A 14,562-nucleotide genomic window follows, 5' to 3' on the forward strand; every position below is an offset into this window, starting at 1 on the left:
AACACCTCTAAAAGAAAGAACAATAAAGTTAGGTGGTGTTTGTTGAGAGAGAGAGAGAGAGAGAGAGAGAGAGAGCGCATCGGAAAAATACTGCCCATCACCTGATGTTCTTATAACCTATTAACCCAGTCTATTATATTTATAGCATATGTAGGGTTTCTGCTATGACTACTACAGTGTTTACAAAATTAAAAGCCTGTACTATATTAACTTGATGGAAACCTGCAAGCAGACAACTGCTTTATTTAGAGTATTTCAGAATAAAAGCATTGTGTTAATGAATGAATGATTCTGTGCACTAAAAACGCTAGAGGCCTTTTATTTTGAAATCTAGATAGGAAGTGTAAAATATTGATGGTCAGTGACATATTCTACAGATGTCTAGACATGGAAACTGTAGTAATCTTGCTGGTATGATGTTCATATACTGTCAATAGATCACCTTCACTGTCTGTTGCTGCTGGGAGACGCAGCCGAGAGGTAAGCGGCTAGCGTGTAAAATAGGCGAGCCTTCTATTCTATAAAATAGACGCGCGTCTGACGTGCGTCTGACGCATGTCTGACGTGCGTCTCATGCGGGCAGTGTGTCCACTCTAACCTGTTAACATGGATGCCGAAATAAAAAACAACACGCGACGTTGCCGTCACTCGAGCATGAAGCGCGCTGTGTGCTCCAGGCTTTACTGCCTTGGCGTCACTTTTCGGTCGCAGTAAACGTCCTTAATGTTGAATTAAACAAAAACACTTGCTTAGGTTTAGTTCAAGTTTAGGTTATTGATCACATACACATTGACATGGCAGTGAGATTCTTTGTTCCTGTTTGGTACTCTCTCATCCCTGTATAATAGACAATCGATCTCTCAATCAATTGAATAACAATAATAGGCAACAAAAACACTATAGATATAACTTTAGGAAAAAACTACATGGTTGGGCTTAAAAGTACTACAATTGCACAGTGAAAATGAACGTTGGGAACACAGGACATGCACGAACAGCTGATTTTAACGTGACGCACAGGACACAAACAGCGGCCTTTTGGATGAAAGCCTTGTGTTTGTTGGACCCACCCACCTTGCCAATGGGTGCTTTGTGTGACGGTATTTAACGCCTCGCTATTTGTCGCCCTGGGAATGAGAACGGGCTGGTGAGACCCAGGGACAAAATGTTGTCCGATAGGGGGACTGTGGCCTAATATGTTTCTTTGACATGGCAGTGGGACAGTAGAAAAATAATCTCTTTTTATACAGTATTATATCCCTCTATATTGTGTGTGTATATCACTAGAACTTCAGAATCCAGTATGTCAAGATGTGTTAAGAGACAGGACAACATCATGTATTTTCCACTTTACTGAAGTAAGTTGGGTGTTGCCATTACAAAAGGACCTGCCAGTCTTTGTGAGGGAGAGGTATGAGACATGTCTGTGGTATGGCATGGTTGACTGCTATGCTGTTTTTGTTTTCACAGGGAATCATCACTAGGTTGTTCCAGCGGATCCAGAAATGCTTCATAGTTTTAAAACCAAGCTCAGGGAAACATTGCTATTCTTGCTCTTTTTTTCTCTACAATTTATGATTTTCTTGATTAATGGTAATGTTTTTTGAAAAATGTAATGAGACTTTAATTTTTTAAATTTTAAATCAAATTTATTTTAATGAAGATGATGATTTTATTTAACTGGTGATGATCTGTAACCTCTTTGACATTTGGTAGACCTTTATATTATCAATAATTGCAGCAAGTTGAATTTTGTTCAATAAAGATATATACACTAAACGAATGAGTCATATGTGCCACCTGTTACTGAATATGCACAAAGTAGAAAGTTGTTGAGAACATGATTGACTTCCTCTCTGCCTTGCAGTGTAACCTGAGAGCCAGTTAACAAAAACAGTGTGTATGTTGTTGGGCAGTACATGTGATGGATGCTTATTCAAATTACACTAGAACATCGAGGAGCCCTGGGAATTAAACTGAGAAATAAGTCACTAACAAAAACACATTCCTGCAAATTAGATCAGTAAAAGATTTAAAGTTTTGTTTCTCGTTTGCTCACTCTCTAATTGGCATACTTTCTGTATCTTTATCTTGCTTTTTCTCTAGACTAGTCAGGAGACTGTCTAATTAGATGACATTATAAGAAATCCCCTCCTTAAACCGGTACCAGCAACATCAAGAGCTGTGCAAACTAAGATTACCAGTATCTGCAAACCATTCGAGTCAAAATACCATTTGTGTTTCTGCATGCACCAGACAAATACTTTACTTTTAGTCCCTATAAAGTAGTATAAGGGCCATCTTAGCGTGCTTTCACGTCTTTAGTTTGGTTTGTTTGCATTGTTGCTTTTTAGTTCTAGTCTGGTTCCTGTTCACTCTAACTTTTACCAAGTGGAGTAAACATGATGTCATATGGACTGAAAGGCAATTCATTGATTGGACAGTTTGGGAAATTGTCATCCTGCATCATCAGAACATCACTATAAATTGATGTGACTCCAGTGTTAATTTTAAAACAAATCAATACATCGGGGCAGAATACTGTATGTAAAAGGCACAACCATTTATTACTTTTCCAAACAATTTGGGTCAGTGGTTTTGATCAGTTTGCATCTATGCACAATGCACGAATACGTCAAATTGTTAAGGTCAGAAATGTACTCAGTGAATACATTTGTTACTGCTTGACTTCATGCAGATGAACATTGTGGAATAATGATGAAAAATTATAATGGAAATGTCATGATTTAATTGTGAGTGGTGACGTAAAAATTTTGCAGAGCCAAACCATTTGGCAGGTCAGGTTATACGCCTATAGCATCTTTTTCTAAATAGATAAAGCCATTTTTCTCCAATTTAGAATACCTGTACACCTATTTATAGCTAAAATGCTTTTTGAGGCATTCAATTAATCATTCATTTATTATATAAATTGGTGGAAGAAGTACTTAATTAAAAGTAGGGTAAAAGTCCTGCATTCAAATTTTTACTTGAGTAAAAGAACAGAAGTATTATCAGCAAAATGAACTTTAAGTATAAAGAAGAATAATACAAAAAATACCCCAGTTTATATTATTATACATACTACGGTATTGGATTATTACTGTTGACGCATTACCATGTAGGTTTTAATGTTAGAAATGGTTGACCTCGAGCAAATTTTCATCTATAACAATGCTTCATATTTTGTAAGATATGTTTTGTATTAAAATTTTGGAAAGAAAGTGTTGAAGTAACTGGTAACTATACAGTAGCTGTGAGATTTAATGTAATGAATTAAAAGTACAATATTGTCTTCAGAAATGTATTGGAGTAAAAGTATAAAGTAGCATAAAACAGAATTACTCAGGTTATTACAAGAACTTGAGTAAATAATTCCACCACTGGTAATGATGGTGCACTCATTATGTAATTAGGATACATGAATGTTGAAAAAAAAAAAAAAAATCATGACATTTTAGGTTTCAATAATTCAATAAAACAGGAGTCCTTTAAAGTAATACTCTGCCTATGTACACTGAAAAAAGTGCAACGACTGTGTCATTCATTTAAAGTGCATTTCTATATTGGTCTGATTGAAAATCATGCTTTCTGGTTTAAACCAGTTTTTTTCACTTTGCTTTAAAGCAAATAATACTCCCCCTGGAGTAAAGTAAAGCAATAATTTAACTCAAATAGTATTTTCACTTCAAACCAGAGATTTTCATGTCACGTGACCACATGACGTCACATCAGCTCGCTCCTTCGTGAAGTTTGCTGTCCGCCATTACCTCGCTTCAACAGAGAGGACCGACTGCTGTTCAAGAAAACTCTTTTAAACAAGGTAAGAATTCTATCGTGTTGTTTTTAGGGGCACATGTGTTTTCCGTGTACATTTATGGTTAGTGGCAGGATGGACAACTATTTTACACTGTCTCTTGTATTTTGCGCGGGTGTTAGCTAACACTAGCTGAACCAGGTTATCTGCTTTAATGTCTCATGTAGAGAGAAACCTTTCTTTACCAACGTTTCACACGTGCTAAGTCAATACTGGCGCTAATGCTAATGCTAATGTTGTTAGCTAAAGTCATTTTCTTCGGACATTGTCCGGAGTTCACATGAGAAAAGTGCTCGGGAGAGGCATGGCTGTGTTAAGCCTGGAGCACACAGCGCGCTTCATGCTCGCGTGACGGCAACGTTGCGTGTTGTTTTTTATTTCGGCGTCCATGTTAACGGGTTAGAGTGGACACACTGCCCCCATGAGACGCACGTCAGACGTGCGTCAGACGCACGTCAGACGCGCGTCTATTTTATAGAATAGAAGGCTTGCCTATTTTACACGCTAGCCGCTTACGCCCCGGCCACACAGCGCGCTTCAGGCTCGCCTGACGGCAGCGTCACGTCGTGGCCCCGTCATGCCCACCTAGGGTGTTCACACTAGACGCGAGTTACCCACGTCTCGGGAGCCTCTAGGAGCTACCTGTCAGCTGTGTTTTTGCTGTTGCTGACAGCCCTTTCTTTCTACATAGAGTTTGCCTTTTAATGGCCATTTAACTTCATAATAAATGTGATTTATATTTATTTAAGACAAAAAAGGGTAAGAACTGTGTGGTAATTTGTAAATATTATTAAAAACAAGCAAATAAATTCATACATAAATATTAATATATAGCCCATATAAATCCCTCTTTTCTGTCAGTGAAGAGGGATTTATATATATATAAATCCCTCTTCACTGACAGTGAGGAGGGATTTCTATGGGCTATATATATATATATATATATATATATATATATATATATATATAAATCCCTCTTCATTGACAGTGAAGAGGGATTTCTGTGGGCTATATATTAATACAAAAAAATAAATAAATACATTAGTAGTAAGAGAGAGCCTACAGCAATCCCTCTTCACTGTGACTGGCACAGTTTTAAACAACATTTCCAGGGGGTTTCGGGTTCCTGTTCTACAGCATTCCAGGTTGAGGCTTTTATCGAAAACGACTTAATTTACATCTGGGGCGGGACAGCAATTTACATTATAAATGCTGATGTTCCGACATCTCAGGCAACTTGGAGCTTTTCACCACCTTGTTGCTGAACTGCGCCTTGATGGAGAAAAACACCTGAAGTATTTCAGAATGATAAATATAAGTAAAGTGTTTTTTTTATTATTATTATAAAACAAAGCAAAATAAACAGTTTCGTTATTTGTTAACCTTTAGAAAACGAAAATTATTATTAAATATCTTTAAAAAAATTAAATAACACCTCTAAAAGAAAGAACAATAAAGTTAGGTGGTGTTTGTTGAGAGAGAGAGAGAGAGAGAGAGAGAGAGAGAGAGAGAGAGAGCGCATCTGAAAAATACTGCCCATCACCTGATGTTCTTATAACCTATTAACCCAGTCTATTATATTTATAGCATATGTAGGGTTTCTGCTATGACTACTACAGTGTTTACAAAATTAAAAGCCTGTACTATATTAACTTGATGGAAACCTGCAAGCAGACAACTGCTTTATTTAGAGTATTTCAGAATAAAAGCATTGTGTTAATGAATGAATGATTCTGTGCACTAAAAACGCTAGAGGGCTTTTATTTTGAAATCTAGATAGGAAGTGTAAAATATTGATGGTCAGTGACATATTCTACAGATGTCTAGACATGGAAATTGTAGTAATCTTGCTGGTATGATGTTCATATACTGTCAATAGATCACCTTCACTGTCTGTTGCTGCTGGGAGAAGCAGTGAATCTGCTTAGATAAGCAACACAGGGAGGGATTGATAGTACGACAGGTGATTGACAATTTTCTGTGCCCTACACATTTTTTAATCCAGAGTTACCGTTTTGCTAAGAGGAATATGTTAGTTTATATGGTGACTTTGCTCTTTTTGCTCTTGAAACAACATGTTGTAATATAAATATTGTGAACTCATATGAATATTACTTTTACTCTTTTTAAGCATAATCAAAAATGATGAGAATGGATTGAGTACTAGACGGTGAGTATCGATTAAAGAGGAAGAATTCATATCACATTCTCTCATTTGTCAATGTTAATGCAGTATACTGTAATACCACCAGTATGTCTAAGGCCTAATTATTAAATTAGAGTCTGTTGTGACAATTATGGACAATGTTGACTATCCCAACAAAAAACTAAATGTGAAATCTCACCTTTTGCTTTGTGTTTACAGGTTTGCTGTTGTTTCATGAAAAGGTCACAGTTTAGCCACATTGCTGAATTTGGTAAGTCCCAAAATGAACAACAGTGAACATCAATTTCATGTATGTTTAAATAGGAATGACAAACCCAAAATAGAAATACAGCACTTTAGAGAATAAGTTACCACAGATGTATAGGCCAACTTACTAATGTAGTATATAAATGCAATTTCAATAATTTCAGTTGAATTAGTAATGCAGTGGAAATTACATGACAGTATGAACATTTATTGGCAGGTTCACTTCATATCAGTATTTTTACATGTTTAATTTATTATTATATTTTAAGAATTATAAACACAAATCAAAAACAACTTCTTTTCACCAGAATTGTGAATCAATGAATTTGTGAATATGAATCAGATGTAAGTTAATGGCCGATTTTTCACTCCAACTAACACTACTGTTTTTATTCTTGCTTTTACTAGATCCTTTTGGATGGGCTGCCATGGCCGTGAAAAGGCCAGCCAAGTTGCGAATTATTCGTGCAGTGATAAAGGACAAAATGGACAAGACTTTTTCACTACGAAGACAGGACGTTGTGGGAAAGGAATCAGGAGTGGAAGAGATGAAAGAGAGATGGCCTGCATTGTTCACAATGGATGAGGTAAGTAACTTCAGTGGTGGCCTGTAAAATAAATAATATTATCCCCTATCATAAGAAACCTGCTAAGAAATGGAGCCGAACCAATTTAAAATGCATGTTTTGGCCCTTGATATCAAAAATAAAATCTCATGCACCACACAGCTGTAATGTAACATGTAATGCAAGAACATTTGCATGTGCTATTTTGTTTTTTAAAGGTCAATGCTGAATTCATGAGGATCACAACTGTTCCACTTCAACCGCGATTCCTGGCTTCCTTGGACAAGCACCACAGCAAGCTGATTGACATCATCAGAAACAAGGGAGGAGTTGTCAGGGAGAAGACCCGGAACATACTGAAAGTTCTTGATCAAGTATGTACTGGTACATACAATACATAAACATTTGCCTTATATCACATAAATAGTAACATTGTAAATAGACGCAATAGTGCTCATCTTGTCAACACATTTGATTGTGGAGTTAGATTACACGTTGGAAGATGTACTACGTTTGTCTTCTCAGTTTGACAGGCCTTTTAACTGGTTTGCTCAAAGCATTTGTAAATCACAATTACTGTAACTCCCATTTTTGCATTGTGCAGTGTTTGAATCTTCAGGTTGCATCTTCAAGTTGAAAAATTGGACAGTATAGTTTTGCATTATGTGCGTGTGTTTGTGCTCTCACCTAGAGCCTCGAGGTGAATCAAAAAAGAGAGTGTCTGCTGAAGTGCCTTATTCTGTACCTTGGGGAAGACGTGGACAAACTTATCAAGGAGTATCTGGTAAGTAGTTTTGCATGAATCACTTAAGCTATACACAAGATAAAACATTGAATATTCAAACTTTACATGCATGTACTGTACATTTGACTGCGTATAATTATTGTGGAGTTCTCTGCCCCCCCAGTGGTCATTAATTATCACAATTTTTTAAAAATTGAATATGTCTAACACAATGACTTAAGTCTCTGTGCTGGTTTATATTTTATATTTTGTAAAACACTATATAGTGTGGCTATATTTGGCTGGAACCTATTAAGATATTTTAATTGCAGTGTGAAATATTTGTCACTTCAGAGCAGCAGCAGAAGTGCAGATGGAGTAGCGAAAAGCCTGGACATAAAATGGATATTATATCCAAATATTGGATTGTGGAAAGTGTCTGAAGATTCTGAAATTAATGAAAATATGAAGACACAAGACAGTTGTATCTTTTAACATTATAGTGAATCTTATAGTAGTATGTATGCTACTGTATTGTACTATTTAAGATGTTATAACTTTTTGGATATAGCTTTTATTAATACGTGTACCAATGCTTTACTTGCGATAAAGTCAAATGTTTCCTATGAGGAAAATATTTGGAGGAGCTGCCATTAATCTGCTGGACTTTGCAAGTCATTAACATTTTCGCATCACTAGAACCCCAATTTAAGTTTTTTATTGAGATTTGATTGAGAGAATTGTTTGTATAGATATTTTCTTGTATTGGTACATCAGTCAGTGGTTTCATCAGAATCGTTTTCTCATAAATGTCTTGTTTTTTATCAGGTTGTGCAGAAGGATGAAGCTGAAACCGAGCTTGAGAGGTGTACAATGGCAGTGTTTGTCATCAGGGAGGAGGAGGATCCTCTCCAGCCACCACATGACATTGGGATTGTTCTTGAAGGTGTGGAAGTCCTTAATGAGTTGCCATCGGTCGCATATGCATGTGCCATGTTATTTGGCTTCATCTATGCTCTAAACTTGAGCTATCCAGGTGAGCTCAAATACACTTTTGATGCACTACAGAAAATATTCATGGAGATAGAGCCAAAGAAAATGACACGCAAAGTGTGCAGTCTGAGTGTCAAGCTCTAAATACTGGATCAATCAAGAAAGACATTTGGATACAGCATGTTTTTTGTTCTGTTTTATAGCTTGTATTCAAATACATTCCAAGATGATGGAAGAGTTTCATTGTTAATTGTAAATAAGAGAGAGAAACAGACTTTAATTCAAAACTGGCTCCAGAGGATGCATTGCCAGCAAAAAAAAAGTGGAAAGGCCAACGACATACCTAACAGAGACTGTCACTTTTAAGTGATGTGAAGAAGCGAAACAACTGTGCAGTGATAAAGGACAAAATGGACAAGACTTTTTCACTGCAAAGACAGGACATTATGGGAAAGGAATCAGGAGTGGAAGAGTTGAAAGATAGATGGCCTTAATTTCAGATTTTCCCTGTTAACAGAATTATTTCTGTGGTATAAATATTGTGGCACTGTTATTAACACTGAAATGTGAATAATGCTAAATTCACAATGACCAGCAATTCAGTACTAGTAATGGTAATGTTCTTAAACTGACTTATGCACAAAAGAGCAAGCTTTGTTCATAGATTGCACCCCCAGCAATTGAACTGCACTTTTCCTTGGTTGTTTTTTTGGGTCTCTTGATCTCACATTTGTAATGGTTCAAAATAATGTGACATTCATACATTCTGGTCATTTTATCAAAGGATAGTCAAGTTTTAACACTGTTAGAATCTATTTTTACATTTCTTAATGGCTATTACATTACATATCTCAGGTTCTAAGGAGAGATGTACAAACCCGTTTCACATGTTAAGATATCTGTGGTTAAGGTTACAGAAAGGTTGCATAAGGTTTAAAAAACATTGAAAAGATCATGATTTATTTGATTTTATAGTTACTATGTATTTTTCCTCAAGTGTTGAGTATACTTGCTAGCTTTATTGGCTGCACAATTCATTGTGGGTTTCCTTTTTTTGGGTTTTTTTTTTTTCTTTTTTTTAGTACATAACAGAAAAGGTGATGCATATTTTAAAAAGACATCACAATAAACATTTAGGTATTTGAAGAGAATATTCCTGTCTTTATTAATAGTAAACTAAACTAAACATTGTCTGTAACAAAATGTTTTTTTAATTTGATCTTATGTGAAACTTCTACTAGCTTTTGTTTATGTGAAAATGTAAGTTGTAAAAAAGCAAAAAATGCTATTATATTGACACAGATAAAGTATCATTTTGGCTCGCAACTAAAGAAAATATATTGATTAAGGTAAATTAAAATTTTAGTTTGTTTGTACTGAATCAGAAATTTGACTTGAGAAAACTTAATAAAACTAGATGTAACAAATTAGAGCATTTTAATTAGTTTATTCCAAAGTAAAACTCTACTTGGATGTAATAGTAAATATTAGTTTTATCCAAAATGAAAAATTAAGTTGTAACAAAGTAAAAAAAATAGTTTATGGTCTTCATAATAAATAATCTTTTTACTTTGTGTGAATGTAAGTTTTTGACTTTGGCCAAACAAATATTTTGATTTATATTAAATCATAATTACGGTTTCAACCAAATCATAAATACAATTTGAGAAAAACTAATAAAATTAGATGTAACAAATTAACTTAATTTTTTTAAGTCAATCCAAAGTACCATTTTTTTCAGTGTATCTTTCAGTATCAAACAGTTGCTCTGTTTAGGCTTCCCAAAGAATAGCAGCTGTGTTCGGCTTACACTAACATCAATTACAATTGTTTCTAATGGCGATGAGTTTTACTTGGTGGAATAAAATACAAAAGCATCCAGCGAAACTTAAATCACACATAATCAACGTTGCTAATTCACTTTGCCCATTTGTAGACCTCTAAACAAGCATTGTTTTACTTGATGTACCTCCAGAGTTACAGACAAATGTTAAGAAGAAGAAGAAGAAGGCATGCTTTCCAACAGGCCATATACACATGCATTACGGAGAGATGTCAGAGCGAGGGAGGTGCCTCATAGGCCGGCGCTTCAAGCAGTTAGGGGTTCGATGAGGTGCGACCTACATGAAACCTGCCTTGGCAGAGGTCTGTGCTCTCCGAGTGCACTTCTAGTTTCTATGAGTGGGACACCCTGTTTCTTTTGTTCCTCATTAATGTCAGGAACATTCTGGTCTGACTGCAGTTTTTGTCTCGGGGTGTGTCAGATACACCATCAAGCAGGTGGTGCCATAGGGGATTATCAAACGGTGTATTCAGTGTTGACTGGCTGGTTGACATTCTCTTCATGTACTCAGCTGAAACTCTGAATCTTACATGTTTTGTTTTTCATGAACTAGTGTCATGGCATAACCTCCACATGCAGTGGCACAGGGCCAAATAATGTGACTAAAACTTGTGTTAGTGTCTTCCAACATATAGACAGGGAATGTCTTTTTTCTTAAAAAACAATAATATAGCTTAAATAAAGTGGAAATATATTTCTTCTGTTCTGACCCATCTCTCAATCACAAATCAGAAATGTGATGATTGATATTGCTAGTATTTAAACTAAGTTAGTTAAGAGTTATAAACATGCAGCAAGACACCAAAACTCATCATTCTGGTTGTGCCAGCAGTGTCACATGAGCAACATGGCCTTGTGGCAGATTTCTTTCTTCAGAGCTGCTCTGTAGGCAAGAATACACAATTAGCTGAATGAATGAATCACTAAAGAAAAAGTTGAAGCCCAGTGAGAACAGGGCAGGGTAAGGGCCTGTCAATTCAATTCATTACCTTTCAGTTAAGAGGTTGTTTTTTTAACTAGAGAATTATGTCATGTGTGTGGGATCCTTTTAACACAGTGGCATGATTAAGGTGTGACTGAACCTTAAGCAGCAAGTCCGCAGCAAAACAGTAACAGAACTGCAGTGTTCGTTTAGTGTCTACATTTATTAGCCAGCCACTGTGCACTCAGAAGCATTTTAACAGTAATATAGCCCAAGACACAATGTGTGCACAAATATGTGTAGGTTGAAAGACACTAGACTGGAAACCTAAGAAATAGTGGCAGTTGTTCATGTAAACCATTTGTGAAGTGCAAGCCAACGTAGACAGCTGCACCAATAAAAAAATGTAGTATTTGAACGAATGAGCTGAGGTACTTGGTCTGTCAGAGGGAAAAGGTCTAAAAGATTTTTATTTTATTTATTTATCAGTTTATTTGAAAGGGACAATACATAGGCATTGTTACACTTAATTAAAGTGCAACCGATGCAACGTATATAGGACTTCTAGCCATAGCTAATTTGCAGACCATGTCCCTGGTTAGGCTTTTAGGAAAAAGAAAATATATTTAAAAAATACAGAATAGCACATCATACATAAAATTACATAAAATTACATAATACAACATCAAACATTACAATCAATTTACATATGTAAGTTCCCAATCAATAATCAGTGATCACAGGTTTGGTTTAGTTTCAGCCAGTGTTTCACCTTTTCATTAAACGTTTTCAGGTAAGGTTGTATTTTTATTTCCGTTGGTAGGGTGTTCCAGAAATGTGCTCCTTTTACTTAAAAAGATGACTGACTGAAGGTTGTTTTGCACTGTGCAACTCTGCAGTTACCATGTGTTGATCCCCTGGTGGCAATTCTATTAGTATTAATTTTTGTGACATATGGATAAAGTCCAGCTGGGGCGAGATTGTTCACACATTTAAAAATCAATTTGATAAAAGAAAACTTGATAAAACTATCAAAACTGAGCAGCTTATCCTTTTTCAGAATTATACAGTGGTGCCATTTCATTCGTTTTTGATCCATTATTTTCAGAGCTGGTTTATATAGCAATGCAAAAGGTTGGACAGTTGACTGTGAAGCTAACACAGTAACACAATAAGACAAGTGTGTGGTGCAAGGCCCAAAACAGTGGCCCACATTGCTAATGTGGTAGGCTTTGTGTTTATCCAAGTATAAAATGGAGTGGCAGGTGTTCACACTGGAATTTTCCTCATTAACATTCTGAACATCACATTCTGCACGTCATGTGCATGCTTCATACATACATGAAGTTCAGCTATGATTTCTTTGCTCCACCCTATGTACTATACACCTGCGATCCTCACTTTTCTCTGACAGAGAGACAAAGGCGATAGGAGAGAGGTGAGCTTAATTTGTTGTACATCATTCTATGTTGAATCTTACTGTCTTTTTATTGTTTAAGCATTGGTAAAATTGTTTGTTCAAAGAAACTTGAATGAAAGATAATAAATATATAAATATATATATATATATGTATATATATATATATATTTATATAAAATGCCAAGGGATGCACCTGCTTCTGACTATTATTATTTTCCTTTTTCCTTGTATTCTTCTTCTTCTAAAATGCCAGTTAAATAAATTGAAGATCACTTAAGGTGTACAAAATTAAAAGGTGAGCAAAACAGCGTTCTCACGATGGGTGGCCCCAGAACGTCAGCGCAAGTTCTGCTACTGTCAGCTGTCGGGGTTGGTAAGTGTCCCCCTCTTTTATTTTGCACTATATCAACATTTTGATCACTTTTTTGCCAGTACACATGATAAATATTTAAATTACAAATGTTTTTTTTTTTTCATTCCCTCAGTCTGTATATCAACGCTGGTCTCTGCAATCGTAAGTCAATTTGCTTTGATTGTAGCACTATAAATGTTATACTCAGTTTCACATCTGTACAAAATACTGAATGAATATGCTTTACTTTTGTATTTCAGTCAAATACTACTTCAGGTAAGGAGAAACCTGTCTTTCTTCAACTTAATCTTTAATTTTGAAATTAATTATGTCCTTATAGTGTAATGATACTGTTCAAATTCTATGTAATCATTTATATTTTAATATTTGTAGTGCCAGGTTCGGTGACATCTGAAAACAGGTCAGTATGCAAATTAATAATAAAACTATTATTTAACATTTAACCTAACACATTCACTCACCAATTTTCATCAGGAATATCATTTCAATAATAATTTCCATAATGTTCAATGTAATGTTCATTTTTGTTTCACCATTTTATTTTGTTCTTAAAGCAATGCAAGCGATGGTTTCCAGGAAACGTACCATGCAGTAAATCTTCGAAATGCCAGGAACATAGTGAGTCTTTCAGAATTCACATTAGTAGTAATTTCAAAAAGCCCAATGCAGCCAATGATGTGTGTAACTTAAGTCACCACCAAGCAATGGTGGTAAATTACACCCTCTTGTGTTCACATGCCAACATTAACCCATGCCCATCCCAAATACTGTACAGCTCCTATCAATGGTTGCAACTTTGTTTTATAACAGGGCAACAATGAGTCTGTATTCAATATCCTGGATACATTTGGAGACCTGGAAAGTCTAAGCCTGGGTAATCAGAGTGACCCAAGATTCGTCAGACTGTGGTTCACTATAAAGATGGCTCCTCTTTTGCCCTATGTCGACGAAAACTTCCTGATCAAGCTCAGCAGTCAGAACTTCAGCTGCAGTTCTTTCCAAGAATTGTAAGTGAATTTTAATCCATTTTACTGATGCATGCAGATGAATGCTGAAGTCTAACTGTTATTAAATTAACTTAATTGTTGTCAATGTAGGTAAAATAATGAATCGTTGCAGAAATATGTAAATATTTTATGTATGTTGTTAAATGATAAACATGCTGACAAGAGTTAAACATGCTGGAAATATAATTTTACCTTTTTAGATCATCTCTGATAAATGGAATTTTAACAGTGTCTGGTAAAAATGCTTGTGGATGCATTATTCTATTGTGGAAGAATAAAGAAATAGTATGAGGGTGCATTTATGCAAAATATACACTTGTTTTAAGGCTGCCTGGCAGATTTTATATCAATGTCCCCTCCAACTTTTTAATGCACATGCAAAAATGAGAGAAGGCCACCTTGCAAGCAATCACAAAAATGACATGTAAATTGCAACTCCTCTCTGTTTGAAAAATGTGTTTGGGACGGAATGCGTCAAAAGCCT

The 14,562-nt window shown here is 35.6% G+C and overlaps 2 protein-coding genes across 2 annotated transcripts in view; both read left to right on the forward strand.

Annotated features, from left to right (window-relative positions):
- The window catches only part of tpo (thyroid peroxidase), a 29,345-nt gene extending 27,586 nt beyond the window's left edge, over positions 1–1,759 (forward strand). The window contains exon 13 of the mRNA XM_037796344.1: positions 1,471–1,759. Coding sequence (XP_037652272.1) covers positions 1,471–1,484 — 14 coding nt within the window. The 3' untranslated portion in view covers positions 1,485–1,759. The remainder of the gene's footprint in view (positions 1–1,470) is intronic.
- A 4,007-nt stretch (positions 1,760–5,766) lies between these two features.
- LOC119474428 lies at positions 5,767–10,805 on the forward strand. The gene is made up of 7 exons (XM_037746461.1): positions 5,767–5,987; positions 6,183–6,234; positions 6,639–6,817; positions 7,015–7,170; positions 7,488–7,580; positions 8,349–8,556; positions 10,756–10,805. The coding sequence occupies exons 2-7, from the start codon at positions 6,198–6,200 to the stop codon at positions 10,803–10,805; spliced, it is 723 nt and encodes a 240-aa protein (XP_037602389.1). The 5' UTR covers positions 5,767–5,987; positions 6,183–6,197.
- The last annotated feature ends 3,757 nt before the right edge of the window (positions 10,806–14,562 follow it).

Source organism: Sebastes umbrosus, chromosome 16, assembly GCF_015220745.1.
Source record: "Sebastes umbrosus isolate fSebUmb1 chromosome 16, fSebUmb1.pri, whole genome shotgun sequence".
NCBI lineage: Eukaryota > Metazoa > Chordata > Actinopteri > Perciformes > Sebastidae > Sebastes > Sebastes umbrosus.

Coding starts and splice junctions, on each gene's coding strand:
- LOC119474428 (XM_037746461.1), top strand. CDS start 6,198: ATGAAAAGGTCACAGTTTAGCCACATTGCTGAATTTG. Junction 6,235..6,638: donor TAGCCACATTGCTGAATTTG/GTAAGTCCCAAA, acceptor TGCTTTTACTAG/ATCCTTTTGGATGGGCTGCC. Junction 7,581..8,348: donor AACTTATCAAGGAGTATCTG/GTAAGTAGTTTT, acceptor GTTTTTTATCAG/GTTGTGCAGAAGGATGAAGC.